At 44.6% G+C, this 19,927-nt stretch overlaps 1 protein-coding gene across 1 annotated transcript; it reads right to left on the bottom strand.

Annotated features, from left to right (window-relative positions):
* Positions 1-4,769: 4,769 nt before the first annotated feature.
* LOC139831452 (uncharacterized) lies at positions 4,770-6,787 on the bottom strand. The gene is made up of 3 exons (XM_071820730.1): positions 6,591-6,787; positions 6,400-6,446; positions 4,770-5,078 (listed from the first exon to the last, which is right to left on the bottom strand). The coding sequence occupies exons 1-3, from the start codon at positions 6,703-6,705 to the stop codon at positions 4,770-4,772; spliced, it is 471 nt and encodes a 156-aa protein (XP_071676831.1). The 5' UTR covers positions 6,706-6,787.
* Positions 6,788-19,927: the final 13,140 nt, after the last annotated feature.

The raw sequence follows: 19,927 nt of genomic DNA, 5'->3' as shown, positions 1-19,927 counted from the left end.
GTTCTGTTTCTTCTCTTTATTTTTCTTCGATCTAGTTTTGCTTTACTGTTTGGGGGGAACCAGGTCCATGTTGATTTGCTATACCGGATGTTTTTCCAATCCAGATCAAAGTTGCTATTCTATTGGGATGTGGCGTACGGACATGATGGAGGACTACTTCTGTTCTGTGTTTTTGGGCGAGACTGGTCTGTGCTGCTGGTCTCCGCGTTCAGTATTTCTTGGATATCTCTCTCCTGCCACTGGATTACGGCAGTTCCCTGGATGGTCCACGACCTGTTTCTGTTAATGCTTGCTTGTGCCGAATTTCTGGATATATCTGTTCATGATGTAGCAGAGGCTTTGTAATTTTTTTTGTCTTTAATCATGAATTTGTTCATGTATCTGAATCTAGGAGCGCGGAGCGCAAATCTCTACTCAACTTAGGAGTGCCATCCACTAAATATCGTGTTGCTTTGTCCCGCAACAATTCCAGAGAACATGTTTGATGGCTTTACTTGTATGATGTGGTGAATATGCACGGCAAATGTAAGGCAAATGTAAGGCAAATGTAAATACAGAGGGATAATGAAACGCCAGGTTCAATCGTCGATTCAGACACAATTTCAACGGTTCGTACACATGCTCAATACTCTGTCCATTTTGTTGGTCGAGCCAGCAGCATAGCAACCACTCTGTCCATTTCGTTGGTCGAGCCAGCAAAAAATGCTCCTTAAACTTTTTTTCAAGTTGTATCGTGCAAGTAGATGGTTGGCAAGAAAGCGAAACAAACTGTCTGGTCACAAAACCAGCATACTGAATCAGCATCCATTCCAACGACATTTATGAACAACAGTATAAGCAAAAAAGGATAAACAACCTGGATAGTGATGTTTTCAACGCCGCGGAGAATGCACTGCAAAAAAGCTAGGCAACCTAGTAGAAATACACTCATTTTAGCACATCAACTTAACATGAGAAACAACACATTTTCTGTATTGTTTCAAACGTAGTTCCGATGGTAATCCCATGCCCGTTGCTATGTTTATTGCACAGAATCTCGTGAGTTCTTGTCTAGAAGAAAGGAGTGTGTTCTAAATGTAACATTAACTATGCAAACTAAAGAGCCAATCCTATCTGAAAGCGTAGAACAAATGTAAAAATCATGTGTATTGTCAAACGTATATTATAGTGTACTACAGTTGAAGTTGCACTCACTTATTTGCTCAGATTCTACATTGTAGAATAGAACTTTGCAATTCAGTCAGCACACTAACGGCTGTAGAAGCCAATTCGTATTTCTGTTACCTCACTCCACTACTAGACATAGATATCTTGATCCCTTGATTTTCTTGCACACTATATCCAATGGCCAATGGTGGGTGCATAGCTACCCACCATGGTAGCAAATCCGCGTATATATATATATACATATATATATATATATATATATATATATCAACGCGGATTTGCTACCCGCATGGCTAGCTGTGCACCCCTTCATGGCCATCCGATATAGTGAGCACAAAAATGAAGGGATCAAGATTCCCATGGCTGGCAAAGAAATGAACTTAACGGCTGCTACTTCCCTGTTTGGAGACGTTGGGCTGCTCAATTGCTGCTAGCTGTAATTGCAATATAGACGGTAATACATACGCGACTGTCCGTTCAAAAGCAAAAACAATATGCTACACTTTTTAGTACACATGTAATTGCGACATAAATGATAATACAGTCTGAACTGCGTTTGTTTTGGCATTTCTTACTGGCATTCATTTTGGCATTTCACACTGGCATTCGTGTTGGTATTTCTGGCTGGCGCTCGTTTTGACATTTCTGCATGTCATTCGTTTTTTTGCATTTCTAGCTGGCATTCGCTGAAACTGCTTCCTCCATTTCCTTGTACAGAGCATGTTTCCGAGAATGTACATGCAAAGTGCATGGGTAAAGCTAGCTGTGGCCGTTTCCATTATCCACAGAAACTGCAAGTTCAATTGTTAGGCGTGCATGCACCGTGCGCCAGAACTGCATGTGATATGGACATGTTTTGTGTTGGTTCGATTGCTAGGTTGTTGTGTGCTGATCTTTCACTTGGACCATCGCAATTGCACTTTGGTTGACAGTCTGGAGGGAGCTGTCGTCAGGGAGGAAGTTGCAGCCGCGGCCGTTCGTTTTGGCATGTGTTTGAAACTGGTTGCTCTCTTTCGTTGTACTGACCAGATGTCCGTGGCTACCCTGTTCCGAAACAGTCTAGTAAATTAAAACATAAAATCACATAATATTTCTAACGGACAGTGTTGGTTGCAATCCTTTTTCATGTGCATACTTTCTCGACGTCCGTTCATTGATTTGTAATTCTGGTCCACGGCAGATGCAATTTTGATGCTCAAAGGCGTATGCAGTTTTGCTTGTCTAAGTCATGTGCAATTTTGATGGTCAGACATATGCAATTTTCTTGTCCAGTGGAGTAGCGAACTCCTCGTCCGCTGCTAGATTCTTTGTTTGGCCATTGAGATGGTAAAGGATGATATGGGACATGTGAGACGCAAGGATGGACAACTCGCGACTGGATTTCTTTCTCCCAAATACGAGGACATGCATCCACCATAAACGCATAGCATTAACACAGCAAGAACAAGAAAATAAGGGCATAGCGACGCTGGCCCACGCCAGGCATAGAAGGCCAAATTGAAATCGAGAAGCAGCTCGCGGATGAGGCACTGGAGACTGGATTATGTGACGCGAGCGTTGCTGAAGCTAGTCTGCTCCTCCAGCGCCTCCCCTTCGTCCTTGGCCCCTCACCATTCCCGCACACGCATGAGCGAGATGCAGCGCAGCAGCCAAGTATCACCAGATTCCCGCTCTTGCACCATCGCCCACTGCATCCCGTCGCCAGCGCGCACGCCCTTGCAGCCCGATGCTTTGCTCCCGCCTGCCACTGCACCTTGCGTGACGCTCCGACGCCTCGCCTCCACGCCCTTCCGCCTTCGCCGCACGGACTGCACCAACGCACGACCGTCTCGAGCAACGCGGCGCAGCTCGCAGCCCTGCTTCCTTTGGTTCCGCGTCAGGCAACCGCTGCCCCTTCTTCTCCTTGTGCCGCGTGCAAGCAATATCGCCAGCAGCAGCCGACGATAGCGCACCCACCAGCCATGGAAGAAGAATGGTGGCATAACTAATCCAGCTGCTTGCTAATCAACTAGCGGTGCCCAAAGGAGTGCCGAAAGGATTCACATCTAACCTCGCTTCGTCAATGAAATATGTCTAATCTATATTCATTGAACTTGCTGTGCTATTGCTACTTTGCTAGGATAATTTCTTCAACCGAGCATCTGCAATACGGCATGGATGCAGGATTGAGGCACCCCATAAGCATCAGCACCCCACCACACGTGCCCGACTAAATATGTGTGTGCCTTGACTAATATTTTAGTAGGAACGATGGTCATGCACTTAAGTTGGCGTGCGGTTTTACTTGTAAAATAACAATACAATTTCCCATCAGGTTGGCTACAGAAATGACATTTCCATAACGTGGTGTGACAGACTGGTAGATGGTGCTCTCCCTACAACGGCGTTAGGGCCTTCCGTTAAAATAAGGTGCTCCCGGTCAGGGATTTCATGCTCACTATAGTGAATCAAACGGCTGTAAGAGCATGCACAGCTAGCCATGCGGGTAGCTCACTATTTTGCATATATATATATATATATATATATATGGCCGTTACAACCGTTAGCATGCTGGCAGCTGTGTAGTTTTGTATTCTACACTGTAGAATATGAGCAACGGTTGAAGTGTAAATCTAACTGTAGTACAAACATAAATACATTTCACAATACACTTGTGTTGTACTTCTGTTTTTACACTATCGTATACAGTCAGCAGCGACTGCTATGTGCAAGACAAAATAACTCAGCACCAACTTCTTTCTTTGCATAGCTAATCTCCAGTTTGCATTGCTAATCTTGCAATCAGCACCCACTGCTTTTCTCAAGGAAATAACTACATATACTGATGCATTTTGATCTGTAGTTACATTTTGGATATTGTATTTTGATGTGGATAAAATTATGTATGGGTAACTCTGTAATCTGTATTTTGATGTGGATATCAATTGGTATGGATATATGAAACAGTAAGATTATGTTGTACAAACAAAAACTAATAGTGTTGCCAGCCAGTCTATTATGCAAGAATTTATTATAATGACTCCCTCTGGCAAAGTTCTATACCTGAAGTGAAAACTTGAGAAACAAATTCTCTTTTGAACTGAGCACGGAGCTGACTCCCTCTTTGCATTGAAAATGTAGTACAAATATAGTACATTAGCTGTTACAAGCTTGGAAAGACAGATTATTTTTAATGTACCTTTTTACATGTTGTTTAGTTTAGAATCTGCAATTTTAAAGTTTAGGGTGCACCAGAAGCAACCTATGGTAATCTGTATTTCATTTAAAAAAATTGTTGATAGAAAAAGGAGAAATCTTTGATATAATTATATAGTGGTGCACCAAAAAAAGTTGTTGTTCAGTTATATGCAACTAATACTTAGGAAGTCATAAGTTTTGTATATCACACACCATTATGCTTGAAGTAAAGAAATTGGAAGAGGTGACAAAATAAACAAACTACTAACTTAAAATAGTTGTCGTTACAAACTACTGACATGGAATTATTGAAATAGCTCAAGGACATGCTGTTCTAGAACTGATTCTCCCGTGGTAGATAAGGATTGACACAATGTTCCTCTATCTATTTCAGACATCAAGTGCCTGCTCAGCTTCATCTGCTTCTACGTGGACACCGGCTTCTCCATTGGCCTGATCACCTTGTGCCATCTGCCTGCAAGACACTCTGTGCACAACCTTCCAGTGTGCTGCCTGGCAGCGCGGGAACGATAGAAAGACTCGGCCGCAGCCGAGCATGACCTGAATTCCTGGAATCTAGTTTCTCTGCGACCACATCCAAAATTGCAGCATAATATAAGTTGCTCGACGGTTGGATCAGCGATGTCCATGTCTTGCCCTCTATGGATGTTCCTTGATGCGAACCACTCTGAAAAAAAAGCGGTGGGCTTGGTCTGTGCTTCGGTGAATGGCAGCTGCGCGTGGACAAAGGCAGATTTGGGTTAAAATGCATGCATGCCGGTCAGGATTGTTAACACTGAAGCGCTCAAATTAACAGACGCACACGACCTGATATATGCATGGCTCCTTATGGAAACTGAAGTGAATTACAGATGTGACAACCACTAGTAATCTGCCTCTCAATGAGGTGGAAAAAAACTTCCAGAAAAAAAAAACAGACTTGGAGAACATGCAATTGGCTTCAGCGTGGTCAGCACAAAATCCTCCCATCTAGAAATCCTAGCTTTTTTTGTAGACACGGATCCATCAAGCTGGGTAAAAAACTTGCATAATCCAACCTAATCCATATGCCGGAACCAGAAGCAAATCCAACCTCGAATCCATGTGCAATAATAAACAAAGAAACAAACAAATTAAAACTAAATGAACAACAAAAAAATGAGATTGGAAAGTTGCCCAGCAATGAGCATACAATCTCTACAACCAACGGCCACTAACAGTCCTCGAGCCAAAAAGCATCAGCATGGAGATGCTAGAGATCTATGCCAAGGATCAATAAAAATGGAATCAACCAAACCTGTTCAAAAATCCAATGGGGGAAAGCTCTAAAATTCAGTTTTAACAGCCGTGATGCCAACTTTTTTCCAGAGCTGATCCTCTTACCAACTTTCACTGGCCTTTTTTTTCTCCTAGCTGCACAAAATCATATTTGAACGGGCTACTATAAAGTTCAGTATGTATTAATTTATTTTAAACTGATTCTTCTATTTTAAGATACACACAAACTAGTAATATGCCCCTCGGTGAGGCTCGCGGAAAATACTTGCAGAAGAAAAAAAAACAGACTCTTAGAAATCGATTAATCCATTTGACGGAAATAACAATCAAATCCAACCTCAAATCCATGTGCCTAATCGCAGAACAACCCCACAAATCTACAAAGAAAAGAAATGCAAAGTACAGCTCAGAAGTCTATCACGGACAGCTATTTCAACTCAGCTCAATAATCCATCCGAAAAAAGAACCAATCTGAGTCTCCCCTTCCAAGTTGAGCTGCCGAAAAAAAAATGTGGTCTATCACCACTAGCTGCCCAATTCTAGGTGACTAATAATTTTGACAAATGCGACCATTTTGGTTTTGATGAAGAACAGCTCATTTGTGAGTATCAACATGGACCAGTACAGACTTATCAGTTTATTTCAGAGCAAGAATGTCAATAAATGGAAGAGATCATAAACCAAATTTCTTTCAGAACCAAAGAATCAGTTCAGATAATGAATGAATCTGAGAGAGAGAGAGAAGATGGAAGACAAAATCAAATCGCTTTAGTGTACCTTTCTGAAAGCAAAGAACTTGCAAGGAATTCCGTGTCTTTCTGTCCCTGTTTGAAGAATCTTTGTGAGCCAAAAAAAATCAGAAAGAAGAGCAGATAAGGGTCGTGCATCCAAAAGTTAAGCAATATGGAGAAACATGTAATAGATGGGAGCATGGCGTCGGGGAAGCCCAACTCCGGCTGGATGGATACCATTAATGGTCAGGAGAAGCAGCTTGGACGGGAGCGCCCTGACCTCGCTCTGCAGCAAGCGCACGGCCGCGTCCATGTCCGCCACCGCCACACCCAGCGCCCCGGAGGCCGGCATCGTGACGACGGACCTCGACGCCTCCGTGAGCACCCACGCGCACCGGAAACCGGCCTCTGCAAACGCGCCGCCGGCCCCGAGGAGATGGAGACGCGGGGCTTGGTCGTGCGCTGCGAGGAGGACACGGCCGTGGAGCGCCTCAATGCAGTAGGCACACTTGGAGGTCAAATCAATTCAGATAGTTGATAGATTTTTTTACCAAAGTAGCTGAACAGTATGTGTATTGTAAACTGTATTGATGGTAGTGGGAGTGGATTCACAGTTTAAAAAATGTGCTCCCGGACAGCTGCTGTGGAGACGCCGTCAAGTACTACCGTTAGTAATCTATGCTCTCAAGTGTACATCTGGTGGCATATGTGGTATATCTGATGGCTACCATGGTGTGCACAGCTAGCCACCATGGTAGCACACTATTTTGCATATATATATATATATATATATATATATATATATATATATATAGGATAAATACTTCCTACTCCTGGGTGTAACTACACCCACGTCTCATATACTACCATACGGAAGTATATAACATACTTTATTGTTTTGAGTATGTCCGTACACTATATCTAAGATACTCCATACCAACTTTGGTGATTTTTTTTTTAAAATATACCCATAGTTTGCACTATATATACAAAATACATGCATATTTATACGTAAAAAATAGTGTACGTAAAAAAGTATACATACTACCTACAAAGTAGTATATATACTACCAAAATATTCTTATATACTTCATACTACAAGTATATACTCTTCGGTACGATAGATACTACCTAGATTGTGTGGAAACACACGTGTGAGTAACTACACCCGGGTGTAGCATGAATATGTCCTATATATATATATATATATATATATATATATATATATGACGATGTTTGTGGTTTCTTGAATGATGTATGCATTGCAAAATTGAATGAATAATATAAAACCCTGAAACTCTGTTGCGGCAGAAAACAGTCAGTTTCTCTGCCGCGGCAGCGAAACGCTGCTCCACCCTAAACCTCCCGCGGGAGAGAAACGTCCATTTTCTCTGCCGCGGCAGAAACCCTCCAGTCCCGGTTAGTATCTCGAACCGGGACCAAAGGTCCTCCACCACGAGCTCCCTGACCGCACCACGTGGCGGGACCTTTGGTCTCGGTGCACATTTGAACCGGACTAAAGGGTTGACCCTTTAGTCTCGTCTGCTTGGTCCCGGTTCGAACCAGGACTAATCCCAAATGGACCGGGACTGAAGCCCCGTTTTCCACTAGCATGTGCAAATGGCCAATTAGGCAAACCATGAAAAATCATGTTGATGATTCGTATCAAAATGGACCTCCTGCTTCCTGATTCCGATAATTTTGGCTAGGCAGTAGATGCGCCTGATTAGTAAGCATGCCGGCCACAAGCATGCAGCTCCGTCACACAATACTGTAGCAACACAAAGTATATCAATTATCATCTCCAGGGGCTGTAAACTGCTAGTGCTAATCAGAAAGTACTCGATCCAGCAAACAGATTAATGACCCAACGAGCTCTAGCTAGCCAGGGTAGGCTCGATGGAATGCATGCATGTTCTGTCCATGATGTAACGGTAATGATACGAGTATCGGAGATCGTACATTTACGTCCCTGCCGCACTGCCGCGCGCGGCGCAATGAGCATACCAAATGATACGTGTATCGATTTGGATAGAGATCGATGAAGTTGTGTGCTGTTCCTGGCAAACAAAGAAATGTAGCCTACTGTTGATCGAGTATACAGTTAAACAGTGAAGACTTTGTTGATCGAGTTCGTCGACGGCCGGTTTGCGCTCACGAAAGTTTAGTAGAAAAAACATTTTACGTGCATTGTTTTGGGGTCTGGCTCCACGGAAACGTCAGGCAAACGCGCTCTTTATTGACATAATTTGACGAATGGTGGCCCTCTAGCTAGGTAGGACAGGTACAGTACGTACGAAACACGTAAGTACATCTGTGAAATGCGAGTCTATGCAGAGTATAATATACGTAGTATATGGTACACTAGCACATGTGCAGATCACTCTAGTGGACTAGTGGTACATATACTCCGCAAGCCGGCCGGCTTGCGCTCACGAAGGTTTAGTAGAAAAAACATTTTATGTGGCCTATGGAAAAAATATGTCATGAAATTTCTTTTGTAGCACCTGAAATTATGTTTTTGCACAGGCCACAAAAAAGCAAATTTTTGCGACACTTGGTGTGGAAGCATAGAATGGCTGGGAGTACCCCGCGATATTTTTTGGGGAATGTTTTTTCGGCGGTAGATGGATCTACATCTACGAGCCAAAATAGATTTTTGTTTTCCTCATCTAAGCTGTTGAGCTCTCTTACTTTTTTTTGCGAATGTGCCACTTTTTTCTTGAGCTTTTGCTTGCTTATTTTCTGAAATATTGCGTAACCAGACTTTTTTTCACGGAACTTTAAACCTGCACAAATAAGAGTTTTAATTTGTTCAAGTGCTACCGTAGCTCATTATGGCCATCGGGATTGGGAGAGTTAAAGTGAGCCAATAGATTAGGAGAGTAACTAAAACACATTTGTTCGTAGCAGTGCTTAGCTACCGGCCAATCTTTAAAACCACGCAAATGAAGCCAAAGTCAGATGCTTTTTCGTAATTCGGATGGACATTCTCCCTCCGTTTCATAGTTGTTTGTTGCTGACGTATGATAAACAATATGAGACCGATGAAGTACTTTTCTATTGAAACCGTACACATATTCGTATATGTGCTTGTTCTCAAACCAGAAACAGCACATTCAGAGTTAATTACATAAAACTACCACAATTGCGGCAGCGGTAACGCGTCAGTACTATTCCTGGATTTTTTTTGCTAAAAACTACAATTTCTGGGGTAATCGTAAGAGATCGCGCAAACAGCCGGGTGAGAGCAGTTTAAGCCATTTGGGCCCACTATCAGGACGAACAGACGTTTTCTCTCCGTTAGTGCGTAGATGGTTATGACCGAGCCAGTTAGTTCCGACCGCAGCAGACCAACAGTCACCACTTCCCGCTCGAGCTGTTTCGTTTCCCGCTGAGATGGAGGAGCCGACGAACCCCGGCGGCGGCCAAGGCGGCAGAGAGTAGGGCTGGTGGAGTGGAGTCTCCAGTGGCGGCGAAGGACAGGGCGGCGGAGGCCACGGAGTCGACGCCGAAAGCGGCGTAGAAGACCTGGAGGAGTTGTGGTCGTTGCGGGCGTCGAATTCGGTGGCGATGCTCGCTCAGATTTGGGTGGTACCCTTTTCTTGTCTCTGATTTGGTGATTCGTTGCTGTTCTTGGCCACATTGGGGATTTTAGGGTTAGGGTTTTCTGATTTGGGGATTTTTTTTGTACTGATGTAGCTTGGATCCAGAAGTATGGGAAGTCATAATTCACTTAGATGGGCTGGATAACCTAGAGAGAAGAATTGCTCGTGATGACATAATTGTTATGAATCTGTATGCAATGATAGAGACACATGGATTTGGTTTCAGTGATAGTATGTACTGCAGACAGGGTGAGGACATGGTACTTATGCAGAACAATGACCAGATATATCATTTGCTCGAGCATTTTGAATCAACCCAAGTGCTTACGTTGTCTGTGAAGAGAGGCAGGAAGAAAAAGGTGATGTGTTTGATCCTATGGATGCAAAAGCAGATGAAGGCATTGCAGGATCTCAGTCTGCTTCATGCATTATAAATTATGCATACCTATTGTCTATGATCTTACTCCTCCACCTGTGTATGTTGTTGATGGTGAAGGCACTGTATTTGCAAGTCAGAGTTCTTATTTTGCTACTCAAGAGAGCAGAAATGATGAAGCACATGAAATTCTTGATCTAAATGAAGCAAGCAATGTTGACATGGACTTTGATATTGGTGTTGCTGATTTCAACATGATGGAGAAAAAGAGGAGGAAGGAACAAGCTGAGGTAGCTGAAAGGATTGAGGAGATGAGGCAGCAGGGAATGGATCATTTGCTGCATTGTGAAGGAGATACTGACATTGAAGATCTTTTTGTTACTAAAGAAGTTGATGTTGTCCCCCTAGATTCAGTTCCTCCTATAATTGCACCTGAACCTGTAGCCATAGTTGAAGCTGAGATGAAGAAGAAGAGGAAGGGACCAACTGTGAGATCCCATTCATCTGTTCAAATTGATGATATTCTTGACTGGAAGCCAGAAGCAGTTGAAGACATGGATTTTGGTTTTCTTGGTGATATGGATGATGACCATTTTGAACCACTGACTATGGTTCCACCCAAAGGAGGAAGAAAGAGTAGAGCTAAGAAGAGGCCTCCAAGGAAATGATATGATGAAAGGAGGCTGCAGCCACATGAGCAGCTATGTCTGAAGATGTGTTTCAGAGATGTGCATCAATTCAGAGAGGCATTGATTAACCTGCACACTTCACAGAGTAGAAATTATGTGTATCACAGAAATTCTCATGTGAGAATTAGTGTGCAGTGCATACAAGAGAAGTGCCATTTCTACATGGTTGCTTCAGAGATAAAAGGTGAGAAAACATTTGTCATAAGGAAGATGTAGCTAACCCATACTTGTGACACAACAACTGACACAACAAGAGTGAGTGCAAGATGGTTGGCTAGGAACTATGAAGCTGCATTTAGGTCAGATCCAAATGCCAGCATTCAGACACTGATAGATACTGCTAGGCAACAACATGGTGTTGAAATCCCTAGGATGGTGGCCTACAGGGTAAAAAACTTGGCTCTTGATGCAGTGTTAGGTGATCATAGAAAACAGTATGTCAGGCTTAGGGATTTTGCAAAAACTGTGATTGACACTAACCCAGGAAGTAGGGTGATTGTGACAACTGTGACTCTACCACCCTCTGAAGAGAATCCTCATCCTAGGCCCTCTTTCCATGGGTTATTTTTCTGCATCAATGGAACCAAAAAAGGTTTTCTTAAGGGCTGCAGGCCATTTATAGGTGAGCCAGAGAAGGTTACTTTATATGCTTGTTTATGTGCAAGGCTATCAACACCCGGATTTTTAAGTCCGAATGCCTATTATGTCATACATCGCAATCCCAGGAATATTGTTGTTGCGAGGCATAATAGTTAAGTATCACAGTCATCATTCATTACAAACCATAAGTCTTACAAATTGGAATCACATGATCCATATTACACGAATAGTTGATCTATTGATCCACGAACAAACACAAGTTCATAGTTCAACATAGCGGAAGCGTAAGATACAAGGACTCTCTAGTCCACAGGCCAACGCTTGACGTCGGAAGGCGCTTAGTTGTCGTAGGCGTCCTGCTGGTCATCTCCGTGGTCCTCTTCATACTCTGGCCATTTGAATAGCCAGGGACAAAGCCGTGAGTACGTTGAGTACTCGCAAACTCAAACAAATGTAAGTGCTAGACATTCTAGTAGGGTTTGCTAAGCTCTAGTTTATTTGCATAAAGCTAGTTTTGGTTCACAAAGTTTTTGAGAAAAGCTTACTCAAGTGCTAACTAACTCAAGCGGGAACATTAGTGTCATTCCCACCATTCAAGTGGTGATTTCAATTCAATCCACCACAAGTCATTTCCCATCACCTTTCAACATCATTTTCAAAGATATGACATCGGAAACTGTATGGCCTTTCCAACCGTCCGTAACCGTGGACGCGGCTATTCGAATAGGTTTACACTCTGCAGAGGTTGCACACTTGTGCCACAACATTTGATTTCATCCGTCGGGATTTCCCCGAATAATCGTAACACAGTACGCGGATCATCAACCCTAACCTTTCACTTACGAACCCTAGTATGAGCACCTCTCCCCATGAGCTTGGCCTCCCAGTCAAGACCAACTGTCAACCTTGGAAGCGCACGGGGGCTTGGGCCGGACATTCACCTCATTTCGCATCATATCGTATCGTTTCTTTTGTGGTAGAGGCAGCTTTCGGCATAACCGATGACGCTTGTTTAGAGGGAACCCATACTAAGACGCATAAACTTCCAGTTAAGCCCTACCCATAATCAGGTATTGTGGGGGTACTTGAGAATTGGAAAGGTATCGCATTCAAACCAACATCATGTTTTATCAAAAATCACCATCTTCTCTTGGTCATATTCACCTTCAAAAAATCATTCAATGGAATGCATCTTCATTCCAAGGTTTCAAAATCCTTTCAAAAACATGTTGTTCCCATCTAGAGTAGTCAAGTTTAGTTCATTAGCACTAGCCCTAATTCATGAGGGGTGCTACCTTGCTTTGCTTGGAAAAGACTAACTCACTACTCTACTAACCAACTTGTACTTTGACCAAAGTTAACTATAAAAGTAACTCTTTTAGAAAACAAGTAAAACTTGTAAAGTAAAACTTGGGATGGGTTCACAGAAAAAAAAAAGGTAAGAACATGGTGCCTTGCCCAAAGGCTTTGCACTTTGCCAGAATGTTAGCTTGCACAGTAATTTAGCTTGCCTTGGTAGTTCTCAAACTGTTCCTCTTCCTCCTCCTGGTAGCAACCTTCTTCTTCGGCGTACTCTCCGGTGCTACCGTCTAAATTTGAATACGAGTATAATTACTCACTAATTCAATGGCTATTCCACACATCACAAATAAACACACAAACTACTCTATGCACACACATAAATAAACTAGGGTGCATGGGTTGTGGGATTTAAATAGAATGTGTATTCCCTATGTAGATGATAGTTTCCATAGGGTTCTTGAGAAATAATTTCCTCTCATTGAAATCTTCTTAAGATTTAATTTCTCCAACAATCATGGATGAACTCATATTGACCTAAATCAAATGTTCATCATCATCATCATTTGGTAGAATGATTTAAATGAGGTGGATCACCTCATACCATTTAAATAACACTACATTTGATTTAAATCTCAAGAATTTCATATAAGAGAGTTTGGAACCAGGGGTCCAAACATCCCATGAATTCATGTGAGACAAGTTTAAATGAAGTATAAGACTTCACACCATTTAACTTTAATAGTTTTGGACAATATCAACTAGTTAAACTAGTCAAAATATCCACTCATTAAACCATGGCATGACCATGCAAAGTGACCACACCATTTTATTGCATAACTAATTAGTGCAAGTCCAATGTGAGCTATTAGAGTTGGAAATAACTTAATATCTATTTTGGTTGATTTTTAAGAATTATTTGAATAGGGAAAAGTCCCTGGCTTGTTATTTTTGTCACATTAATCCTACAAAGAATTTGACCAAGAGGCCAGTGGCATGTTGTAGAGAATTTCAGTGGCTTTCCAACAATATCAAATTCACTAAATTTGGTTTAGCCAAATTGAAACTATTTAAATTCAAAGTTTGGCAGTATTGGAAAAGTTTGGAAAAGTTTAAATCGAATTTGAATTAAACAGGCCGGCGGGAAACGAAACTGGGCCCGATTCGGAATAAAACGGCCCAGTCCAGCCCACCACGGTCCACAGACGCGTGGGCTGCCTGACAGGGTGGGGTCCGCCTGTCAGCCTCCTTTAAAACCCGAAACGGTACGGGGCGACGTGGAGCGTAGGATTAGAGAGGGATCTAACGGCTGAGGTGCATCGTCTCGCCGGCGAGAGAGAGGTTCGCCGGCGGCTCGGGTAGGGGGTGGGAGAGCTAACCAGGGCTCCCGCGGTGGCTGGCAGTGTGCGTGATGTAGATGTAGACGACGGCGAAGCTCCTGGCACCGGCGGCAACTCCTGGATCGGCTCCAATCGACGGCGGCGAGGTGCGGTACTGGCGGGCTCCGATCTTCAAATTGGGGCAGCTCCGGCGACAATCGAGCGAGTGGTTGGGTGGAGGAGAAGCAGTGGAGGATGGTGAACGTGGTGGTGTGCTCAGCTTCGTCCAGGGAACTCCGTATTTATAGATGGCCAAGGGTGCGGCGTGACCGTGAAGAAGTCGACCGAGGTGCGGCGGTTCCGGCGAGGTGTTGGGCTAGGCAAGGGTGCTACGGTGTGCTCCTCGTCCAGGCGAATCTGTAGGTGGTAACGGCGCGGTCGGGCGGCGTCTGTAGGCGACGCATTGCTTCCGTGTCTGCCGTGCTGGTCGCGGGGTCGCGTCGTCGTCTCCGGCGGCGGCGGGCACGGGTCGTGGTCTTGGCCATGTCTGGCGACGTCCTGGTGGCGCGTGCGTGCTCAACGGCTAGTCAGGGAGGCCAGGGCGTGCTCGTAGTGGTGGCGCGGCACGTGGCCAGTGCATGTCCGCGGCGTGCTCATGCGCGACGCGAGCGGCGTCCAGGGCGAGTTTGGGCGCGCTTCGTCCGGCCAATGTCGTCGTCGAGCGCGACCAGGGCGGTGTTAGGGTGGCGTAGGAGAGGCGGTGGCATGCTGTGGCGCAGGGGCCAGGGTTGGGGAAGCAAAGGGAGAGGGGGTGGTGCGGCATGGCCGGCATGTGGCCGGCATGGCCATGCCATGCTTGCTCTCTCTCCCTCCTTAGCTCTACTATGTTGCCTTGAGGGTTTAAGGGGACCAGGGAACCATGTAGTATAGCTTTGGCTTGAATTAGGTGAGGTAGATCACTATTTGCAATAGTTGCAAATAGTGCCCAATTTTGGAAATTCACAAAAATGTCCAAATTTGAAATAATTCAAATGGTGAACCTTTTTGAAAAGTGAGTGTTGGGATAAGTTGTAATTGACCAGAGATGAATTGAGGTGGTGGTGGAAAAATTAGATTTCAAAATTTGGCCAAAATGGCTAAGTGGAGATTGTTGATCTTAATATAAAGTTGCAACTTTGGATGAGCATAGCTAGTGATCAAAGATGAATTTGGCAGGGTGGTCTTCATCAAAGTTGTTCACCTTGATGTTGACTTTGAAAGGGTGCAAAGAGTTAGCAAGGATTTGTTTGAGAAAATTGAAATGCAGGGGCTCAAAGTGGGGATCAGACTAAAATTGGCAGATTTGGCCATCATCACATGTGAGTGGGAAAAGTGTTGGAAATTCATTTGAATTGTGAACCCTTGATTCCAAAAGTTGTAATAAGTGTTTAACAACATTATATAACTAATGGTGAAGACCAAATAGGTCTAGGGTCAAAATTTATAAAAATGCCATAGGGCATATGTGAGGGTTTTTAGGGTTTTGTATTTTATGGATTTTCTTCTTCTTTGATTTATTTGGTTGGTGATCTTCATAGGATCACTCTAGGGTTTTAGAGTATATCTAATACAAGTAATAGCAATCATCATGGCATATCACTCAAATGCACAAGTCCTATGCATGGTACTATATGCAAAAGAAAAGTTTTTGTTGGTTTGAAATTTTGCTTTCTGAATTCTCTAACTTTCTTTTCATTGAAATTTGGGGTGTTACAAACCCTTCCGCCTTACAAAAGATCTCGTCCCGAGATCAAAAAGAAAGTTAGGTACTAAAGAGATCTGGGTATTCCTTCTTCATGAAGTCTTCGCGTTCCCAGGTGGCTTCATCCTCGGTATGATTACTCCATTGGATCTTTAGAAACTTGATGCTTCGGGTGCGGGTGGTTCTGTAAGCTTCCTCTAGGATGCGAATCGGCACTTCGCGGTAAGTCAGATCCTGGTTGATATCCACCACTCGGTGATCGATGTTCTTGAACACTTCGGTCTTCTCAGGGACTTCAAGACATTTCCGGAGGAGTGAGATGTGAAAAACGTCGTGCACAGCCGACATTTCTTCAGGCAACTCCAGTTGATAAGATACTTCACCTCGGCGGCTGAGGACTTGGAAAGGTCCCACATAGCGCGGTGCAAGCTTTCCTTTCAGCTGAAACCTTTGCATCCCTTTCAAGGGGGATACTTTGAGATAGACGTAATCTCCGATCTCAAAGGTCATCTCCCGACGTCTCTTGTCGGCGTAGCTCTTCTGTCTGGATTGCGCAGTCTTGAGATACTCGCGGATCTTGTGAACCTTCTCTTCTGCTTCACGAAGAACGTCTGGGCCGAAAACTTGACTCTCTCCGACTTCTGACCAGTTCAGGGGGGTACGGCACTTCCTTCCGTACAAGGCTTCAAAGGGGGCCATCTGTAGGCTGGCTTGATAACTATTGTTGTATGAGAATTCTGCGTAAGGTAGGCAGTCTTCCCACTTGGATCCGTATTCCAAAGACGCATGCTCTAAGCATGTCTTCCAGTTGTCTGGTTTACTCTCTCGATCTGTCCGTCGATGCGAGGGTGATAGGCGGTGCTGAAATTTAGGCGAGTGCCTAGTCCTTCATGCACCTTCTGCCAGAACCTTGAGGTGAACTGTGATCCTCTATCAGACACTATCGTTTTGGGGGTTCCGTGCAAGGCGACTATTCTGGAGATGTAGAGTTCAGCTAACTTGGGGCCTTGATAGGTGGTTTTGACGGCGATGAAATGGGCGACTTTGGTCAATCTATCGACCACTACCCATATGGAATCATTGCCTTTGCTGGATTTAGGCAGTCCGGTGATAAAGTCCATTCCTACGGAGTCCCATTTCCATTCTGGAATCTGAAGGGGTTGCAACAGTCCGGCGGGTCTTTGGTGTTCTGCCTTGACTCTCTGACAAATGTCACACTTAGCGATATAGCTACCGATCTCTCTTTTCATTCCGTGCCACCAAAATTGTTCCTTTAGGTCCTGGTACATCTTGGTACCTCCGGGGTGGATTGAGTAAAGGGTGTCGTGGGCTTCTTGCAGGATGACTTGTTTCAAGTCAGAGTCCGATGGTACGCAGAGACGTTCTTTATACCAAAGCACTCCGGCTTCGTTAATGGTGAATCCGGGGGCTTTTCCTGCGGCTATCTGTTTCTTGATTCCGTCAATGCTAGCGTTGTCCTTCTGGGCTTCCTTGATCTGACCAATCAAGGTGGGTTGTAGTTCTATGCTGGCTAGGAATCCTTCACTAACGAGTTCAAGCCTGAACTGTTCAAACTCTTGGTGCAAACTGGGCTGTTCGGTTGCGAGCATGGAGTTCAACTGGCACGGCAGTCGACTCAAAGCATCCGCTACCACATTGGCCTTGCCGGGGTGGTAGTGAATCTCCATGTCGTAATCCTTGATCAATTCGATCCATCGGCGTTGTCTCATGTTCAACTCCTTCTGGGTGAATATATATTTGAGGCTTTTGTGGTCGGAGTAGATCTCGCATCGATTACCCATGAGGTAATGACGCCAAACTTTCAGGGCTAAGACCACGGCTGCAAGCTCGAGATCATGGGTTGGGTAGTTCTGCTCATGTTGCTTGAGTTGTCTAGAAAGGTAGGATACAACCTTTCCTTCTTGCATAAGCACGCATCCAAGTCCAGTCTTGGAGGCGTCGCAATATACGTCAAAGGGCTTTGCGATATCTGGCATGATCAGGATTGGGGCTGTTGTCAGTCTACTCTTGAGCTGTTGAAAACTCTCTTCGCACTTGTCGGTCCACTCAAACTTTCTGTCCTTTTTCAGCAGTTGGGTCATTGGTCGAGCGATGCTCGAGAAACCTTCTACAAATCTGCGGTAATATCCGGCTAATCCAAGAAAAGCGCGGACCTCAGTTTGTGTGGTTGGGGCTTTCCATTCCATAACAGTTTTGATCTTGGCGGGATCTACGGCAATTCCTCCTGCAGACAAGATGTGTCCGAGGAATCCAACTTCCTCCAGCCAAAACTCACACTTGCTAAACTTGGCATACAATTGGTGCTGTCTAAGGGTTTCTAGGACAATCTCCAAGTGCTGTTCATGTTCCTCTTCGGACTTGGAGTAGACCAAAATGTCATCGATGAAAACAACGACAAATTTGTCCAAGAAGTTCATGAAGATCTTATTCATGAGATTCATGAAATAAGCGGGGGCATTGGTCAATCCAAACGACATGACGTTGTACTCATGCAACCCATATCTGGTGGTAAAGGCAGTTTTTGGAATGTCGGTGGCTCGGATCTTCAGTTGGTGGTATCCAGTTCTAAGATCAATCTTCGAGAAAACTCGGGATCCGGTGAGTTGGTGAAACAAGTCTTCGATCTTGGGTAGGGGGTATTTGTTTTTGATGGTGACATCGTTAAGTTTACGATAGTCCGTGCATAAACGATTTGCACCATCCTTCTTGTCGACAAACAAGACGGGGGATCTCCAGGGGGATGCACTTGGTCTAATCAAACCTTTGGCTAACATGTCATCTATTTGCTTCTTCAGCTCCACAAGTTCGGCTGCGTTCATGCTGTAGGCTCTCTGGGCGATGGGTCCAGTTCCGGGGATTAACTCGATGATAAACTCGATATCCCGGTCCGGGGGCATACCGGGTAGATCATCCGGAAACACATCAGGGTAGCGACAAACGACCCTGATTTGATCCAGAGTTGGCTTGGATACACTTTGGTTGCAGGTAAATTTTCTGGGTAGTTTTTCAGAGACGTGCTCAACTACGATACCGGTGCTGCTAGTCATGGTTATGGCTTTCTTGGCGCAGTCTATCAATCCATTGTGCTTGGACATCCAGTCCATTCCTAGGACAACTTCCAAACCTTTGGTTCCAAGTATGATTAGATTTGCAAAGAAATCTACATCATGGATTTTGATTGGCACATTTTTGCAAAATTTTCTGGCTTTGGTGGTTGATCCGGGGATTTGAACTATCATAACATGCTTCAAACTGAGGGGTTGAATTTTACTTGTTGATGCAAAATCTTCGGTGACAAAGGAATGCGATGCTCCGGAATCAAACAACACTCTAGCAGGGGTGTGGTTGACAGAAAACATACCCAGCACAACATCTGGTGCTTCCTGGGCTTCTTCGGCGTTCATGTGGTAGAGGCGGCCGTTGCGGTTGTTGGGGTTGTTGGGGACGAACTTCTTGCCGGTGGAGACACGGCGTTGCTGCTGAGCAGGAGCAGCGGTGTTGCCGGCGAGCTTGGCAAGACGCTTGGGACACTCGTTGGAGTAGTGCCCCACTACACCACACTCATAACAAGTGATAGTGCTCTTGTCCTGCTTGTTCGCAACGGGAATGGCATTGCTCCCGGTTCTGGGGTTGGTGTTGGTGTTGGTGTTGGTGTTGTTGGTGTTCGGGGCTCGGGGTGGAGCGCGGTTGTAGTTGTTGTTGTTGTTGTAGCCTCCTGGCTTGGAGTTTCCTCCACTCCGGTTCTGATAACCGGGGCGAGAGTTCTGCATCGGGGGTTTGTTGTGTCTCGGAGTGAAACCTCCGCTTGAGCTAGGGCAAAACTTTTGGGGGTGGCTTGATCCACTCTGATTTGCCATGCGGCGCTTGCGGTTCTCATTGGCTTGGTTTAACTTGCCCTCCATCTGGATGGCGGAGTCAACA

The sequence above is a fragment of the Lolium perenne genome, chromosome 5 (assembly GCF_019359855.2).
Source record: "Lolium perenne isolate Kyuss_39 chromosome 5, Kyuss_2.0, whole genome shotgun sequence".
NCBI classification, from domain to species: Eukaryota; Viridiplantae; Streptophyta; class Magnoliopsida; order Poales; family Poaceae; genus Lolium; species Lolium perenne.
This window is presented reverse-complemented; position numbering and strand designations above follow the sequence as displayed.